Source organism: Calonectris borealis, chromosome 3 (genome assembly GCF_964195595.1).
Source record: "Calonectris borealis chromosome 3, bCalBor7.hap1.2, whole genome shotgun sequence".
Classification (NCBI taxonomy): Eukaryota; Metazoa; Chordata; class Aves; order Procellariiformes; family Procellariidae; genus Calonectris; species Calonectris borealis.
In genome coordinates, this window is record NC_134314.1 from 65,357,467 (window position 1) to 65,377,139 (window position 19,673).

Below are 19,673 nucleotides of genomic sequence, written 5' to 3' on the forward strand. Positions count from 1 at the left end.
CTTCTGGTTTGTGGCCTATATAAAGGCAGATCAGTCTAGCACCGCTCTTTCTCAGTCTGCCTTTTGCATCCATCTTGGACAGACAGCTTACCTGAGTAAAGATCTTATAGTCTTTGTCAACCTTTCCAGCCTTTATCTTTTCTGACTTTACAGCACTGACCTCAGCAATAGCTTTCTCCTCTGACCGCTGTTTCACCTTTCCTCACTGCCAGCTCCGCACTGAGACTCTGATCGCCTCCGTGCTGCATTAGCAGAAAAATGGATCAGCGATACTTTAACCGTACCTAAAAATGGGGACATTCCATCAGGCCACAGAAATGGCTGATTAAATGAATTAAAAGGTGAACTTCAGAGCTGTAATTAAAGCTGAAGTTAATGTTAGATTCTCTAACCCAACTTTTCCCCTGTAACCATGCTCTGAGGGACACTCAGCAAAGAAATTTTTAAAGTAAAGTAATCTTCCTAAACATTGTTTTCTTGTCTTATAAATGATTCTGACACTCAAGTCCTCTGAGGACATCCCAAAATGATTCATATGCTAGGGTCACTGATTCCTAGTTTCTGTGGGGCTTCTGACTGTGGAAGTGTTGGATAAAGTTCTGTCCCCAGCTGACAGAGAAAAGAATAAGCCAGAAGGAATTCACTGACAGAAAAAAATTGTAGTTTTTATTAATGTGCTATTTTGCCAATGATCACTTTCAAATGGGAGAGGAATACATACCATAATGTGATCTTTAAAATATTATTTTAACGCTTATTGATTATAAACATTAAGAATATAATGCATTTAGCCAACCTGAAATTCAGACATACTCTAAAAACTAAGATCAATTACACATTTCCTTAAATGAAGAGTTAAATCAGATGGCAGGATTACCATCTTTTGTTCCCAATGCCAAAAAACTAAACGAGCCATGTGTCCTTGTCAGAATCATAATTGTGATTAAAAGAGGTCAGTCTTCAAGCAGGATTAGTGTAGATAAAACATGCACAGAGGTAAGACTTAAAATAGTTTTCTCAAGAATCAGGGACTGAGATATTGCAAAGTAAAAACAAGAAATCCCCAACTTTTCCTTTTTGCTAGGCCACTGTTTAAGGCTATCAGAATGAAACCCATTTTAAAATCCCAGTAACCTTCCCTGTTGAAAAAACACATTTTGATTTTTTTTCCAGTTATGGAGAACCAGGTCTATGCTAATAAATGGAACATGCCCAGAGACCCACTGGCATGGAACAACTTTCACCTGTACTACTAAACATCTACCCTCCAAAATGGTGACAGTATTCAATCGACACATGAGGAAAAGCCCGTGGGCCCCCACTACCAATTCCCAAACCTTGTCTGGGAATCGGCGAGGAGACAGCTAGTTGGCGGGAGCCAAAACCCTGCCAGGATCCATTATAACAGTTTAATAGCAAGAACAATTGAGTTTCAGCACCAGGGAATGCTCTTCAGCACAGTTTAATTTACCAATACAGATACAACCAATATGGCAGAGTTAAGGGTGAAGCCCCCCTACTGAAAAAGGAGTAGCTTTTATTAAACTTCTCCAGTTTGACGAGGCCATCTACCATGTTTGCCTTCACAAACAACTCGGTTCTGACATGTGTGTCTCACACAGCCTCCAGTGACAAACACAGCCAGTCAGCCCGACACGTGCGAAGAAGGAACCACAGTGCCAAGCTGAAGCCAGAAGCGCGACAGCTCCCTTCACTCTGTCCTTTAAGAACAGCCCACCCTCACCTACCACCGCCTCTCTTGGGACTCCTGTCTTGCACGACCCAAGGGGGTTGGTCTCGCACAAAGAGATCTGATATTCGTATTTTAAAGGACAGATGTTAACTTCATGCATAGGCACTGTGGTAAAGAGTGCTAGCAAAACCAGCACAAAATGAAAACATGATCACTGAAGAGCAAGTAACACATTGGAAGCATTATTTACAGAATCAAGTAAAGATTACCCTAATAATCCTTTAAAGGTCTGAATGCGCATATCAACAGGTAATACACACATTACCAAATGCTCAGAGGAATAAAAAACTTGAAGCATGGCGGCTAAGCAATTCCTTTATTTCTGCCCACGTGAAAAGGCAAGTCTGAGAGAATCTGAGAGAATCCAAAAATCAATACTACTTATTAGTTACGGAAAACATGAGTTGCACAGAAAAAAGCCAAAGAATTAATCTTTCAGAAGTGTTGGGATGGCATTTCAAAAGCAATGGCTTTCCTACAGTGAAGGATCCAAGAAATCCTTCCTGCTTGATGGGGTTATTAGCTGAAATAGCATACATGTCTCTGCATACCTTCTATGTTTTTTAAAGAAAGTTCCAAAATTAGACATGAATATACTAAGGTGAAAGGGGCATTTTTGTAGAGCCTTTTTATTCTTTTCAATTAGGTAGCATAACATGGTAGCATAACATGATGCTCAACAGCAGATACCAACAGTCCCACCACACATATGCAATATGTATCCAGACAACAAAAATGACAGCACTCATCTTTTCTACTCCCTAAACTCTCATTAAAAAGAGAAGAGGTAGACACCCAAGTGAAGTAAAATAAGACTGCCAAAATACCACTGCCAGGTGCAAGCAAATCCTCAAGAGTGCAGAGCACATACTGACCCATTATACCACTGTGAAAGCCAGATCTATCACAGTACAGCCGAACTTGAAAAAAAAATTAAAGCTTGAGAGTAAACAAAGGGGGGGGGGAATGTCTCAAATCAACCTTCCTGTAATATCAGAATATAGCCCAATAAAGACACATAATTGTTATTAAACTGGTACTCAGTTGATCTCAACAGAAGGGTCAAACAACTTAATTTTCATGAAAATATAATATGACCTCCTGTGGTTCAAGTTGCTGAAAATACAAAATGAAATTGTTACAGATTACTACCAGCTCTACACTTACAGAACAGAACACTGTCTTTTTTTGGCAGCAGAGAATAATTTCACTTTGAGGTATGACTGAAATTCCCAAATTCTGCTTAAAAAGAAGCCTTTGCTAAACTTGTCAGATCCCCTGAATCAAAAGAAGAGGAATTAAGTTTAAATCCAACTTAATTCTATAAAAAAAGAATTCCTTCCTTCAGTTGCTTTACTGTTGCATGGCTGATGTCCCAGTATTAACAAAATCCAACCCTAATTTTCAGTGACACACATTTATGTAACGACATTATACAACTTGATGTTTAAGATAGACAACTTAGGTATTTCTTTGCTATGGTTCACATGACATCAGTGACTGATTATCTAGGTTCTGCACTAAAAAAAATGAAGCTTGCATGCCATTGTAAAAATCATTGCTTTGCTGTACTGGAACACAAATCTCAACAGCCAGCTCCTCAATCATGATGTTAGACGACAAATACACAGATGAAAGTACAACACAACTTTCAATTTTAGTTCAAAATAATTCTTCATGCAAGAACACACAATACACTCATACATCACGGGGACATGCAGAACTCTTGCATTTAGGAATGAAGGATTCCACGTCAACTTAAAAAAACCCTACAGTTTGATGTTACTTTTAAAATGTGTCACACTAAATGACACATTTCTCAACAGAAGTCATGTCCTTCCAGTAACAGATATTAATTTATCAATAGCTAGAAAAATCAGAGTTCAGGAAAACTTAAGGAAAGCACCTCTCTCTGCACTTGAATAGAATAAAGCATTGTTACTACACAAGAATCGAACTTGAAAAAATAATAAATTCAAGACATGGAAGTGTCATCTATGACAAATTAATTAAAGTGGGCCAGCAACTTCCATTTGCTCTGGAACCTGAAGAAACTAAGCCTACGCATACCATCAACCTCAACTCCAGGAACAGCTTTTTAGGGATTGGCAAACATCCTGTCATGTTATCCCCTTGCACAAGCCAAAACCAAAGCTTTCTTTCTCCTCCAAAACAACCCTAGTGATTCATGCATGGCTAGTACAATATTATAAGGTGCTGTAAAGAAGGAAGGATATTAATGCTATTAACACCTAGATGGCAATAAATCATGACTCTCCAGGTTAGAAAAGGCCACATAACTCTTGCTAGAGTTATGATATAGTTCTATAAACTTACAGAAGCTAGAAAATGGAAATAAAGAACTTCTGTTTCTCAAGCCATAAGAACAATGCAGCATCCAAAGAAATCAGGGTGAAAGTGTAAAAAATGAGAGGAAATACTTGTGCTCCCCAACCTCCCAACTGTCAAAGAATGTTGTGGCAGCAAAACATATAAATAGTTTTCAGAAAGCCATCAATCTGGCTTCACATTATTCTATAATTCTGCCACCACCACACTCAGTATACTGCCCATCACTAGCCACTTGTTAAATAATCTTCACCTTCCTTATTCATTTGAATAGTGTTATGTATGCTCATACACAGGGGACATTTTGTAAGATATTGAGCTCATCTATTTGACACCTACTAAAGGTTTTATCTGACAAAAATCCACGTTTATGTAGAAAAATTCAAACCGTACATTGGCAACATATTCTGCAATTCTATTTCAAGGCAATAAAGGATGCATTCAGCATATTAAGATGTCTAATCTTAATTGGTAAAAAAATTCTAAAAATTGAAAATTCCATTTACATCAGTGAAGCTTCCTTGCATGATTTCAGAAATCAACTCATTTTTCATTCAGATTCACAAAGGTAAATAATAGGTATGTGACAGGTATAGCAATGATCAATCCCAAAATGTGTATGAATTAAAAGATCTACTTTAAAGATGTAATAGTGTATCTAGAATGACATTATTGCATATCTAGCACACTCAGTTTGCTGAATGCTCCTAAAAGCAAACTGGCAAAAACATTGCATGCAGATGATAGTCCATAAAAAAACCCAAACAATAAAAAACCAATATAGAGTAGGCCTTACCTAGCTGTTTTTCTCGTTCTTCTCTCCGTTCTCTAGCAAGCCGTTGCCTGTCATCAACCTTTAGTATTGTTGGATGATCTGTAAATGGAGGGAGGGGGAAAATATTAGGCATATAGCATAAAATCAAACAGTACCATAAACAAGCTTTTAGGGGAAGGACCATTAAACAACTCTAGTTATTCTACTTTCAAAATAGATCACACTTCCAGAAATCCATCTTATGAAAAAGATGGAACAATTAAAAAAAAAAAGAATGTATTCTTCTTATCAAGATATAAAACATACCCAAAGAATGGACTGAATTCCAAGCAAGACTACTGCTTGTGAAAACCCAGGAAATTTAGTTTTGTTTCCAAGCCTGTAACAACTCAATGGCTTGAGAGCATTCTGACAAAATACTGTCTATTATTTCATAACCTCTCTCCAAAATGCCTCCACAGGAAATTCTAATACAATGTAGCACTCTCTTCCCACAGTATTGCCTCAAAAAAAAAAAAAAAAAAAATCAGTAAGCCCTATTTCACAAGACTGAAGAAGCTCAGTAGCCAAGCAAAACAGGTTGGATCAAAATACTGTAGCAGTTCTGGTTGAGCTTCTGAAGATAGTATGATATTGATCTCCACAGATGTTTGTGTGCACACGTGTTAAAAGTTCTGGCGAACACGTTAAGATAATGCATCACATGCATGGACTGGTACAATACCAGTAAAGTAAGATGATAGTTTCCTCAACTATCCTTGTAGATTGAAAGTTAGCTACATGATTTCTTTAAAAATATCGGCAACTGGCCACTTGGATCACCACAATAAAACTAAGAATAATATGAAAAATCTGTGTCAGAGCCCAGCTTGACTATAAAAATTCAGGCTTGGTTGGAAAAACATCACTTGCTCAGTAAGTTCTCCGGAAAAAAACTAAAATGCTAAACAGCTAGCATCCTACTTCCATCCTCAGCAGTGGAGCTGTTCCAGACAAGAAGGGAACAAAATCCAAGTTACCAATTCATCTCAGCATGCTGCTAAACTGATTTCCTACTCATCCTTAGCCTGTTCTGTTACATGTGGAAAGCTGTTCATTTTATGCTTTTTCACTAGAACTGAAAAAGTCTGCTTTGAATAAAAACATAAGTAAACAAAAAACCCCACCAAAAAATCAAGAAGATTTCTGGGTATAAAGAAATGGTCTGATTTATTTTAGTATTGAGAGGAACTCAGTTTTTAAGTATTTTAAGACAAAGAACTACCTAGAATACTGTCACCATGGAAGTGCACATAAAAACAAGACAACAGATCCTTTTCACTATTCGGCGTGAATACACAAGTAAGCAGTTTGTAAAAACATGTAAAGTCAGCCTATTTGTGTATAGGCTGCATACCTATGAAAAAAGTTACTTGCAAAACAATACAACGGGTCATAAAAATGAGGTTAAAGATATTTGCAAAAATAAATCCCTGAAGTGACGATGTGCTAGACAGATTTTTGAATAGTTGTTTGAATTAGATGAAAAATCAGTAATGCGCATTTCATACTCCAACAGAAGTTTCTGCATCAGGATGACAAGATTTCTTGGATGAAAGAGTTCACTGACAACTAGCTTCAGTTTAATTATTCTTCAACTCTCATCAGTGAAAAAACTATAATCTCAACAACAGTCAGAGGCTACAGCCCCAATTAATGCCGTTAATAGTGATGCAAAGTGAGACCTGCAAGGAGAAAACCCCTTGTATAGTTGGTAGGAAGAACATTCAAACATGATAGCCCCAATGAAAGGTGCAACAAGTGAACAAGTCACCAGCAAAGACAAAGGTAATCCATCACCCAGTTATAGATCAAACCTTTAATGTTGGTTGGATAGCACACAGTGCTGCCATTTGTGAACTTTGCCTAGCCATGCCATTGATTTGTCCAATGTATGGTGTAAATTAACACCTGGCTGATGTTAAGAAGTGTGCTGACTTGCATGCAGTCTCTTCAGCATGCAGACACAGGTCAAAAGGATAATAATATTCCTTCGCTCTCGTGGCTGGCACACGAGATTCACAAAACATGAATTTCTGTAGCGTGATTAATTAGTGGTAGTGAAATAACGCACACCCAATATGAATTCCCCTGGAATACAGGGATTCCCTTCAAGGGCTGTCAGCAAAGTCAATGTAACATTGAGTTGACAGAGAATGATGAGACACTGGGGAATAATGTAAAATCCTGCTTCTTTCAGAACATACTATTCTCCTTCCAGGTTTTTTTTTTTTTTTTTTCCTTTCTTGAGAGGAGAGATTTCCCTATCGGGGAGAAGCAGCAATGCTTCAAAGAGGCAGGAGGGTTACATGGACAGGCAAACTGAAAAGGTCTCCCTTAAGAATTCCTAATTATAAGCAATGGAAGGAATAAAATAAATTTTTAAAGCTGCCCTCTGCCATTCTTTTTGAAGATATCCAATTATTTTTTCTGTATCACACACCTGATAGTGTTCACACACACACAGCCCCTCTCCCAACACCGCAGGATGTTAGAACAAACCTAAAGAATTCACATTAAGTTGCAGGCTATGCAGAGTGTAAGTATGTCTTCAATAACAAGCTATTTTGCATACATTTGGGAGCACAAAGAACTAAATCAATATTGGCACAAAGATGGGGATAACACTTTTGTAGCAAACCAGCATTGCCTTTGCTCTGCTAGAAGCTGGGGCATACATTACTGGTGCAAATCTTACACTGTTAATTAAAATGTCTTTTCTACGCCTTGAAAATGATCCTTCATAGTTTGGCTACAAGCCCAGTTCCCACAACTGCATTCTGAATCCAGCTGATCTGCTGACAGCCCCCAGTACATAGCTTCAATAGCTTCAAATTGTGGCAGAACAAGAAAGTTCAGTGGGCCTGCTCCCCATTTTCTCTCTCATGTCTCTGCTCATTAACAACCCGCCAGGCAAATACCTGGGGGACTGGCATTTCTTCTTATTCAGTAGGAATACCAGGACAAACACACAAGGTACTTTATATTCTCTCTTGCTCATATTTGTCATCAGGCAATAGCTTTAAGTTGCTGCACAAGGAGACGGGAAACATGTAATTTGCAACAAATCCTGCAAGAATTCCTCAGTTCTTACAGAAATAATTGATAACTGGGCATATGCAAAGTCTTACAGAGAACACTCCAGGGACCCACATGCTGCTGTAGAGGTTGCAGTCTGGTTATGATGCAATGCGTGTGAACTCACGCTCAGCAGCCTATTTCACTACACTTACTAACATACAAATGCTTAATATTATGCCTGAGAGGGATATTTGGAGATTAAATAAGCCATAGTTCTATAAAGGGGAAATTAATTTTGCTGGAAATTAAGCCTCTAACCTACATATGAAAACAGTATTTTTCATGAACTTACAACACTTATTGTTAGTTCAAAATTATTTTTAAGAATTTACTAGTTCATTTACAAGAGCTCAGGCGCCATGAACAGTATTTTGCAGAAATTCAGCACTGAAATGTCAGTCATTTTTGGTCCCCAATTGTAGTAACAACAGGAAAATGCAAGCTTTTCAAGTCTTCTATGTAATTAATACTCACTGAACTCTTAAGCACAGTTGACATTTGTAGAAATTAAGTTGTAATTTTGCTAAATTAGTAATTGTCATATGTACGTACTACATATGGCCAGTTTCTAGCTCAGGTCACTATCAGCTGCGCTCAGTGTGACTTCAGACTACTACTATTCTTCATTTCCATCTATAATCCTCTCAATCTCTTCTCACAAATGGCTGCTTCCCTTCTGCCCTTGACTCCAAGGGTGCTAATTTCTTGTACTAAAAAACCTAAAAGGGATATCAAGTGGAAAACAACAGCCAGTTTGTATGTTAGTTCACAAGGGTGCTGCAGGGAGAAAGAAATGTAAGCCACACCATTATTTGAAAAGATGGATCTCAAACTCTTTTCCCTTTGTCTAGCTCCCATTGCACTGCCATGCACACATTCAGAGTTGCCTTGTACTCCTAACATTTGTTCAGCCTGTAGACACCTTCCAGACAATAATGACATTGTTTATAGTGACAGCTGTCACTCCTGCTGCAAACTCTTTGGTTTAGTTTTTAACCAAAACACTGTTTGACACAAAATTCATATGCAGTCTAAAGAAAAACAACAACAACAAACCCCAAACAAACAAAAACCAAACCACCAGCTCTCAGGAATTCTCTCTTCAACACAGATTCTCACAGGCTTGGTGCAGAGCTAAACCCTGCACACATGCGTGTGCCCTCCCTCTCTCCAGCCCTAGGAATTTTGCGTTCCTTCTACACAGCAGCGTAGATGAAGAGAACATAGGAGCAGCTAGGACACCCTCCTGAGAAATGAAAACTGGGATTACCTACTGCAGGATAAAGTGGATATTGAACACTGTCCAACCCCAAGAGTTCTGTTTTTGCTGTGGAAGTGGATAATGTTATCTTCACTCTCTCCACTTTTTCCCATTGCCTTTCTGATTGAGAGCAGCCATGAATGCTGCGCTTTGTGCCAGACCCAGAGCTGCCTGGCAGAGCATGCGAAGTGTGATTCTGAACACAGACAGCACTGGGATTGCTGCCCTCTGGGGACGTAGGCCAAAAGGTACCCGGTTTGGGGATAGAGAAGAGTCTGTCAGTACAAAACAGCCACTGAGCTGCCAGGCTGTCAAGGAGCTTAGTCCTCAGCAACACAAGCACCTATGCTTTCTCAGGCATCTATAGAAGATCATTATTAATTGCATATTTTAAGCTTGGGTACTTGAACTGCAATACAGGCAGAATTCAGATATCTAAGTGCTCTTCTGGATCTTGGTCTAATCATGCAAGTGTAACAGACCCATGGCATCAAGGACTACATTAAGCATTTTAGTACATAGGCTTTCAACGGTGTAAGTGAACAGTGAATTAAATCTACTCGATGTACTGATTAGGTATAGTGAAGTAATGACAAACACCTGCCCACTGCATAGAGTATATTACAGAATATGGCATGCTTTGTGATAAGTGAAGAAATGTCTTAACAGAAGCATATTTATATAAAGCTATAAATCCTTGGCTATAATTCTCATGCAAGCATAGATGCAAGTATAGTGGTTTCTGTTGCCTTACCTCACCTCCCAACCCTCATTCTTAAATTGTACTAAAATAAAAGTAGATTTTTTTTTCCAGTTTTGCTTCTTTGCAAACAATCAAAGAATCCAGCCTAACTAAATATGAACAGTCACTGATACTGGTTTTGACTGAAACAATACGAGAGGTATAAAAGCATAAAATGTTTTAAAAGTTCCTAGGAAGACAGCTGGATTTCATACCATTGAAGCAGACAGCCTTATTGTGTGAAACACGTGGAATGGCTGGCATACCTGGTTTAGTTCCAGCGTTGCTTTGTCCTGAAGTGACTTTCTTGTCCTGTATTTTAGAACCTTCAGCTGCTAAAACAAGGAAGAAAAGGAAAGAGATTAACCATATTACTAAACAGCTCAACCACTATTATAATGCAACATAAACATTGCTGAATTCCCTTTACAACAAAATAATTCTGAAATACCATTTTAATATCATTCTACAGCATTTTGCATAGAAAAACCCTGAAGGTTACACAGAAAACATTGAAGCCACAATACAAGTTCCCCATTCAAGTTGAGGAAAGAGCCACAAGAAGATTCCATTTTAACAATGTTGTTTTTAATAAGATGTATGACTTTTTTTCCATGCTATGCTAATGCTATACATGCAGCTAGCTAATTTTTCCTCTTCCTTCTCAGTGATGCTTTGGAAACCACTACTTCCAAAGAACAGCAGCCTTAAATTAAAAAAAAAAAAAAAAATTCCCTTGGAGGAAGCTGGATTAATCACACTGATAAAAGCAATTTAGTGGGAGTAACAGAATGAAACTGCAGAGTGACTTTGAAGAAGCAAATATTCAAACATGTTGCAATGTTTGAATGCAATGAGGAAAGTGTGTTGCTAAAGGTGACTTGCAATCCTAGGTTTCTAAAGGTATGGTACAAGATACTAGTAAAAACTTCATAGACTCTTTACAAATTACTAACACACTCATTATCCAGAACTGAAGAGAGGACAATTTATGACTTGAATGAAACCTAACAGAGAAGAGATTCCCATTATTTTCAAAAGACTTTTGATCAGGCCCTGTCAGTCTAGAGAGAGATAATTCTGTAGCTCTGAATGCCCTTTCAACAACCATTTAAAAAGAAAAACCAAAAGATTCATTATCATACTTTAAATCACAAACATATCCTTGGCTCAGCATCTATTTAATTAAAAGCCAAGCCAGGAAATTACATGCCATGATTTTCTCAGCTTACGACTCATCTTCGTGTCCAGCAGCTCCACTATAGGAGTCCGGAACACTGCAATCTGGGAAGAGTCTAAAGACCATCAGAATTCTAAGAACGGTTCCACAAACAGCTTGAAAGTATTTGCAAGCAAGGATAAAAAGACAGTTATATGAATAAAGCTTAGGGGAGGAAAAAAACCACTCAATTCATTTAAATTAAAATATCACTAGAAATGAAAGTTAGAAAAAACTGATTACTCCAGCTTTAAAAGCTAAACAGACATTACTGTATTAGATCCGCTTTAGAAAACAATTTTAAAAGTTTTTTTCAGAAGGCTCCAAGCAATTTCCTATTCTTGTCAGCTTTAACAATACACACTCAGGCCTTAGTACCTCAGTGAGTTAATTCCCTACATGGCCTGACAAAAGTCTTTGTTTCCCCTTTACCTCCTTCCACAGGCATGTTTCAGGATGAACATAAAGGATAAACGGTAGCAGAAGGAACCTATGTGACACTTACTGTACCCTTTTTGGGGGGAGGGGGGGAGGCAGATGAGGGAAATAGCAAAACATTGCTCTTGAACGCTAAACACTTGGTCAACGGTATTTTTCCGAGAGCGGAGTGCAAAAATCACAGCATTTCTCCAAAAAAATAATGTGTGAAATTTTAAATAATGTCAAAAAAAGACACACCCTTCCCTCACAACTGTATTAAGTCTCTTGTGATCAATAGAAGTAACTACTGTTGAACCTAGCAAATATTGATTCCAAATCACAATAAGAATTGTCACACCTTAAAGGCAGCCCAACAAAAGATTTTAGTATTTTGCCATTTTAAAGGCCTTGTACAAAGGATTAGTTTGACCTATAGGTAGATGGACTGATTTTTGGCAAGATAATCTGAACAACACTGAACACTTGCACCACCAGGCTTTGTAGGATCTACCATTATCAAAAAACATACTTTCTCCTCTCAGTGTTCCAAATGGGTGGTACTAAGCCTGAAAAAAAGTGTTTTATTCACCAGAGTAAGTGCATTTAAAACTCTTTACATCTTACTACTATCTTAACTTGGGAGGGAGGTAAAACAGACTTTCCTCCTGCCTGAATCAGCCCACTGTAATACATGGGGAACCTACATCACGATTCCCATCAGAATCGCTGTAATACATGGGGAAAAGTCCTGCTGTAATACATGGGGAACCTACATCGCTATTCCCATCAGCCTGGCCTAGAGCATCATATTAGAAGAGGAAACTGTTATAAAATAGTAAAAATATTGTTTCTGAGCATTAGTGAGGGCACTGATGTTCTAACAGCTTCAGCACAAGTTTCTTTGCATATCTTATACAGTGCACGCGCATTATTTTCTTCAAGCATTGTGCCATGGGATTATGCAATACTCCATTAACTTCAAAACAATGGTTTAAATGCCATCCAGATAATACACTCGTAACAGAGCCTAGGTACACAGAGTAATATTTTTTCCATATTTCCTCTTGTCTGACATTTCCTTGGAATATTTTGTGACACAGTTTGAGTACACATTCATATGACCGCTCATATGACAAGTGATGAAGAAAAGAACAGATGGCACACCCATGAATTTTAATGATGCTAGATACCAAACAAGAATTGGCACAAGTATTTAGTAACTAGTGTAGGTGTGCTCCCACATAAAGTACCTCTTGCTCTAAGATACAAACAGATTAACCAGACAACTAAACATCTAAAATCCAAATCTAAATATTGATAACACTGGTTCCAGCAAGACTCAGTAACTTAACACATGCCAGGAGAGACATCATTCAACTACCTAATACTTGCTCTGTTGCTTATCTTGAACCACTATCTTTATGTGGAGGGAATAAAAGTCACATAAAGAAGTGTTAGAAATTAGAGGATATTTTTCTGTGAAGCATTCTGGAAACTTAAAAGGCTGAAGACAGCCTGGGTAATAGTGTAGATATATTGGGGAAGACAATCACAGAATCTGAGTTGTTGAGGCTGGAAGGGATCTCTGGAAATCATCTGCTCAAAATGGGGTTGCCTTGAACAGGCCATGCCCAGCTGGATTTTTAGTATCTCTAAGGATGGAGACTCCATAACTACTCTGAGCAACCTGTGCCAGTCTTTGACCACACTTCACAGTAGACAAGTTTTTCTTATGTCTGAACAGTATTTCCTGTATTTCAGTTTTGTACCCATCATCTCCTGTCTTGTCACTGTGTGCCACGAAGAGGAGTCTGGCTCTGTTCTTTTATTCCACCCCATCAGGTATTTTCTGATATGCGGTTCTTCTGATGTGGGTTGTTTTTGTTGTTGGGTTTTTTTTCGTTCTAGTGTTCTTGATGTTGAACCGAAAAGCTAATTGATTTGCCCAGAGCCACACAAGAACCACACTGCCCACCCACCCCAACTGAAGGAGAAATCATATGGGTAAACACTCCACCCCAACCTTCCACTGACGGGAAAAAGCTGTAAAGAGCTGCACCACCCCACCTTTCACTTTGCAAGGACCTGTTTCAGTGAACGGTCTTCCAACAGCCATCCACAAATGAACTCTCCAAACCAGGATGCTCTGGTCAGTTATTAAACTTTTCTCTTTGGCCTTCCTCCCCAGGTGAGATGTTATCTAACATCCACCCTCTTGGATAACACTTTCAGATAAGAAAGTCAGATGAAAAGCTCTGTGTAAGCGGGGCCTACAAGGGCTTAAAAATATACAACTTCACCTACCTATCCAGTGCGTGGATTTCAGAAACTGCATAGAAATCATCCACTGACTGAAGCACTGGCAGAATCAAAACCTTGTTTTCTTCCTGAACACATCAGTGCAACACTGTATTATTGTGGTTGGAAGCCCACCCCTATTTTTTAAAGGTAAAAGTATATATTTTAAAGTTAAAAGTAATTTTAAAATTGAGCTGGATTATGCATCTTACTTCAGCTATTCCTGGTAAGTGCTCAGTGACTGGGTAGCAACTGATGGCGATAGCACATTGGGCCTAGTGTAAGGATTGCTCTGAACTTACTACTTCTATTGACTAAAGCAATATCCCTATTACCATATTACTACGACTTTATGCTCAACATTATCTAGCATGTCATCCAAAGTCACAGATGTAAAAACCTGCAACAGCTCACTACAGATTAGTGAAACTCCCATTTGCTATGATATGAGCTTTGACAAAGCTGCTTCAAACTTGTGGAATAATCTGCTCCAGCTGCCAGAAATACAGATTCCTTAAAAAAGTCAGATACTTTCTCCCCTCAATTTTCAATGAGTTTTCCTTCTCTCCTTTCACCACATGCTTCTCCTCTAGTGTTAGTTACCCAGGCCTCCGTGAAATGCCCAACTGCAAGTACGTAAAGGTAAATTTAACTAATCAATAAAAACCCAGACATACTAAAAATGCACATCTATCAGATGATTTTAAGACATGTGCTACCAATAATTGCTTAAAAGGATAGAACAGTATAGATCTTCAATTTTAAGGCAGCTTTTGGGGATTAAAATGCAAGTGTGAAACAATACTGTGAACAGTATGTTCCTTTGGCAATACAAGTTACATACCTGAGTTAAAACGGATTTTGTGTTACCTATATACCTAAGTATACACTTGATATCAAGTACTAACTGAATCACAGAAACAGTGGAAAGAATCCAAACTAAGTTACTATATCTTCATTTTGTAATAGTAAAGAAAGAAATGTCGCATGTGAAATTTTATTACTTTAGATCATATACTTGTGAATTTAGAAGAAGTTACATCTGCAAAATAAACTGGAGGACAACATTACCAAAGCAACATAAAGAATTCTGCTGCCATCCTGCTACATTATTGTATTTTGGTCTTTTAAGGATGTAGCATGGTCTATAATAAGACCCTGACCGGGAATCAAAAGATACTTAGCTCCTCTCTCAGCTCTACCATTACAATATGGCATAGTATGAAACAGAAAACTAGGCCTCAGTTTCTCTCTCTGGAAGGGGGAGGGGGGGAAAGAGAGAGATGTACTGCTACTAAATACATATGCATTTGTAAACACTGAGCTCTTAAGTAAAACCAGTTGCAGCACAGAAATCAGTATTTAAACATTCCAGAGGCAGAGCTGAAAGGGATGTGTAAGGCTGACCAGTGCTAGGGAAGATCCTTGTAGGTTCAGCTTTTAGTTTTACCTTGAACCAAGGCAAGTGCAAAACTGGCAGGTTATTCCTAAAAAAGCAGTTTCGTGATGGAAATTAATTCTATTTACAAATCTATGATCAGTTCTGATATGTCTATGTGTTCACATTCAGACAGGTTTAATCAATGCTTCTATTACCAGGATAAGTACAAGCTCTAGAAGGACTGACAAGCAATTTCATATAGGATGTCAATTTACCCCATTTCTCATACAGCCATTATATTTACACTCAGTCATTTCGCACAGTGGCTAAGATTCCCTGTTCCAAGTACCTGTACCAAAGCCTACTTTCTAAAAGGGAAAAAAACGTTTTATAACAGCAAGAAATACTTAAAGCTGTTCCATGATCAGTACCCGTCAGACAAACTGCAAGGTTATTAAAGGCATTTTTTCTAAGGTGTTCCTCTTGAAGTAAAGAAACCAGCTATCCTCAGCTTCTCCAAAGAAGGTCTGTGTGAGCAGAAATAGGAATTACTAGCAGTGGGAAGCAAAACAAGTCCAAAGAGAACTTCTATCTTAAAAGATGCAAAGCCAGAGAAAAGTCTCATAGGAAACCTTGAAAAAGAAGGAAAACTATAAACTTTTAGTGCTTCTTTACCTGCCAGGTAAGCTCTGGTCAAAGGAGACTGGCCTGAGAGACTAAGCAAGACAGCACATCCAACGGGAAAAGCCTGACTCAGAAGTAGAGCCCCTGGAAGGGTGCTCTGGAAAGTAGGAGGAACATTCGCCCAGACCTGGAAAAAACACAGAATGCCAAGGAAACACTGAGCTGGGAAGTGGCACACCAGCATTTTGACAGGCTTTTTAAAAAACCACAAGAGCTGTGCAGACTACAAGCATTTGCTTTTCAGACTGTGGCAAATCAAATGCATGTTTGCACAAAATGAACCAGCTATCCCCAGTGAGGTGAATGGCAAACCAGAGCCCCCACAGCAAGGCTGGAAACCTGGAAAGATGACGTTAAGGCTCTGTTCAGTTGAGGAAGGACATCAGCCACAGGACAGAGGCAGCTGTACTACTGCGTCTCCACTTCCAGAAGTAGAATCTTCAACAGATGAAACGCAGTGGAAAGAGCACTTGGGGACCACAAGCAAAAGACGGCGCTCCGACCCGTGTCAGGGTCAGGACATGCACAGCAGCCCCCACAGAACTGCGCCCTGGCAAACGTCTGAAAAGGGGAACTGTACAAAGGCTGCACAACCATGGATGAGAGCTCAGGCACAGGTAAGCCTGAAGCATGCATGCACACAGCTAGATGTGCCTGACAGTTCAGATATGCCGTTGGGTAAAGGGTGCACTGAGCAGCGAAGAGGAAATACCACCTTCCAATTTCTCTCTCTGACTTGCGGAATTAGAGCAAGAAGTGTTGAAAAACAGCTGGGAGAAAAAAAGAAATAGCTAGAACAGAGGAGGTGGGACTAAAGGGAAAAACAAACAAAAAAAAAATCTAGCTATTCTGTCCCTGCCACTTGACAGCTAATCCCCCAGTTAGACTGAACAGCTACTTAACTGTCAAAGAGTGCCAGGGGGTGCGTGTTGGGAGATAGAGAAGGCATCAGAAGTGACAACTGGAACAAACGACTGCCTCAGTCAAAAAGTTTTGCCAATATGTAGCAGAGGAAATCCAGCATTAAACTGGGAAATTTAGAACAGAGATAACTGAGAACTGTTATATTCTTTACTCCTTAGCATCCAATTCTGCTACCTCCAATTACTTCCTTATTGCTCCAAAAACAAACAAACAAAAAAACCCACTCTTCAGTTCACATGCTTATTTTATATAGCATCTTATGCCTGATAAGCACAATGTAAAAATGCATAGTTTGAACTACTCAAAGCAGAGAACAGAGCCTCCTAGGGCTGTATAAGCAAGAATGAAGAAATGAGGCTACTCTAGACAGTTTTATCCAGTCACTGGGAACAGCGGCTGGCTAGCATGCCAATCAAATCAGAGGTATTGCTGTGCTGGGTGGAGCGTGTTGAAAGTGCAGATACAGGTCAGAGCTGACAAAGTTTATTAGCTTAAATGCAGAACTACATTAAGACCGAAATCCTGAATACCTGACTTGGAATAAGAGTCTGAGCATTCAGCAACTGGCTGTTCTATTCTAAAGCAATAGCACTGAACTTTAAGACTGAAGAGTAAGTTTGGATGTGAAATTCTCTCTAATGGCAAAACTGGAGTGTTTATCCTAATCAACAAATTCATGTGAGCCATGATCCAGGGGCTGGATACAGGGAAAACAAAGTTCAACATGAATAAAAGCTTTCCTACTGCTTGTGACTTTTGCCTCTTCTTACATCCACAGCTTATGAGTAAGACTTTGGTAATTTGTACACATGTAAAAGCTACTCTCCATATTTACAGCAAAATGTATCTTGCAAGTCTTTAGCATTTCTTATTCTTTGTATTATCAATAGTGTCCATATATATACTTAGACAAACAATACACTAAGAAATATTTTAGTGCCATTTATTGCTCTAGAGTGAAGTACTGCATTCATTCCATACTTGCACCCCATACTTATATTTTACTTGTATTTTAAAATTAGAAACTTGGGAATAAAGGACAGTGATCTCTCCAGAGATAAATACATCTCAAAGTCCTACGGCTGGCCAAAAATTACCAAGATGCATGCAGCTCAGCTGATAGAAGGTAAAAACCAAACAGCTGGATGTCTAATATTAAAATCTTCAGAGTAAGTCAGGACAAAGTTATGATCTGCTCTCCTTTTCAGAGATGTGGGAGGCAGTTAAGTCTTAAAAAATACATAAGAAAACACCTACATGCACTCTTGTTTAAGACTATAGCTTTTACAAAATCCACTTGTCAATAACAACTCTGAAATTACCCCTCAAGAAGAGCTGGGGAGAAGTGGCCTGCTAATCTGTTCCAGCACAGCTAGAGACAATATTTTCTGCTATTACTGCGTTGTACTGGAAGTTGGTCTGACCTTGGACGGACCAACTTCCTTATGCTCCTGCTTCTACCAGCTGTGTCTGAGCTGAACACTGAGTCAAGGCTACTCCTTGCTTTCATTTATTCACTGTGTAAGCACACTCTGGAGCCCTTATCTTGTTCAGGACCTGATGTGCCTTTTCATAAGATTATTATAAAACAGTGCTTTGAGTGTACCAAAACTACACTGCAACCAGCGCTAGCTTTGCTTTTGTAAGCTCTCATGCACCCGTACATAACTGTTATCAAAGTAAAGTCCTTCAAAATGAGATAGCAAGAAAATTCTTACTTTCAACTAATACATGCTACAATACGACCCTGCTGAGAAGCACGGAGATGGATCAAGCAGAGAGACCCAAATTCAAAAGCTTGAACACAAAACCAAATTATCTCCTTTTCTCATCACTGAAATTCATTTGTACATACTGCTCAGAACAGCTGTGTCTGAGATGTTTACTCTGACACTTGAACAGGGACACAGGAAATAAGCATCACCATTTTATCCATATAAAACATCTCCTCCTTTTCTGCTCCTCTGCAACAACTTAAAACTCCTCATCCCTGCAGGAAATAATAAATGGTGGCTTGTGGGTTGCTGCTGGCCTCCAAAGAGCAAGTAGCCTGCCAACAGTCACCTCCTATCCACAGACCAGTCTGAAGCAAACTTTATTCTTTAAAAATCTTGCTGCAGAGCCCTTCCTATGCAGCGGATGTGCTGTCCTGGTAGCCAGCAGATGCTCCCTGAGCAGTTGCTGAGGACAGGAGCAAAACAGCACAGTAAGAAATCCCTGCTCTCAGTCACTATGGACAAAGAGCTTCCTGGTATCTCCAGGAAGGCTCAGAGGTCAGTTCAGCGGGGAGTTCAGCTGGGAGGATCAGAGCAGTGCTGAGGGTGAGCTCAGAAATCAAGATATTTAGCACAAGAGGATGGGAAAGGAAGGGAAATATCTGGGGATGAGAAGACTGGAGGACTGAGCGATAGGTTGCAGGAGGGACAAGGAGAGAATCAGAGGATTCGGATAGGAAGGGAGGCCTGCGTGACATTAACATACATTTTGCCGCAGCCTCGTCACAAGAGATGTGAGCTTTTTAGGGAAGGGGGGAACCAAGACATTGATGGTGCACTGGCTTTCTTTCAGGTTAACCCTTTGGGGAAGACCATGCAGATAGGAACAGAACCGAAGCATCAGGATGGAAAGTCTATACCCTGCACACTTACTGTCAAGCCTCCTCCACCCCACCCAAAAAAACCCCAAGCCCTCTTAAAAGCCTTGGTGTAGATGGTTCATAAAGAGACACTAGAAAGATTTCCCTAACA

General features: G+C 39.2%; 1 protein-coding gene across 11 annotated transcripts in view; it reads right to left on the reverse strand.

The window, feature by feature from the left end:
- MAP7 (microtubule associated protein 7) overlaps positions 1-19,673 on the reverse strand; it is a 124,880-nt gene that overhangs the window by 43,762 nt on the left and 61,445 nt on the right. For all 11 annotated transcript variants that reach the window (XM_075145921.1, XM_075145923.1, XM_075145920.1 and 8 more), the window contains exons 2-3: positions 10,267-10,335; positions 4,899-4,976 (exon numbers count right to left, since the gene is read on the reverse strand). In XM_075145921.1, coding sequence (XP_075002022.1) covers positions 4,899-4,976; positions 10,267-10,335 — 147 coding nt within the window. The remainder of the gene's footprint in view (positions 1-4,898; positions 4,977-10,266; positions 10,336-19,673) is intronic.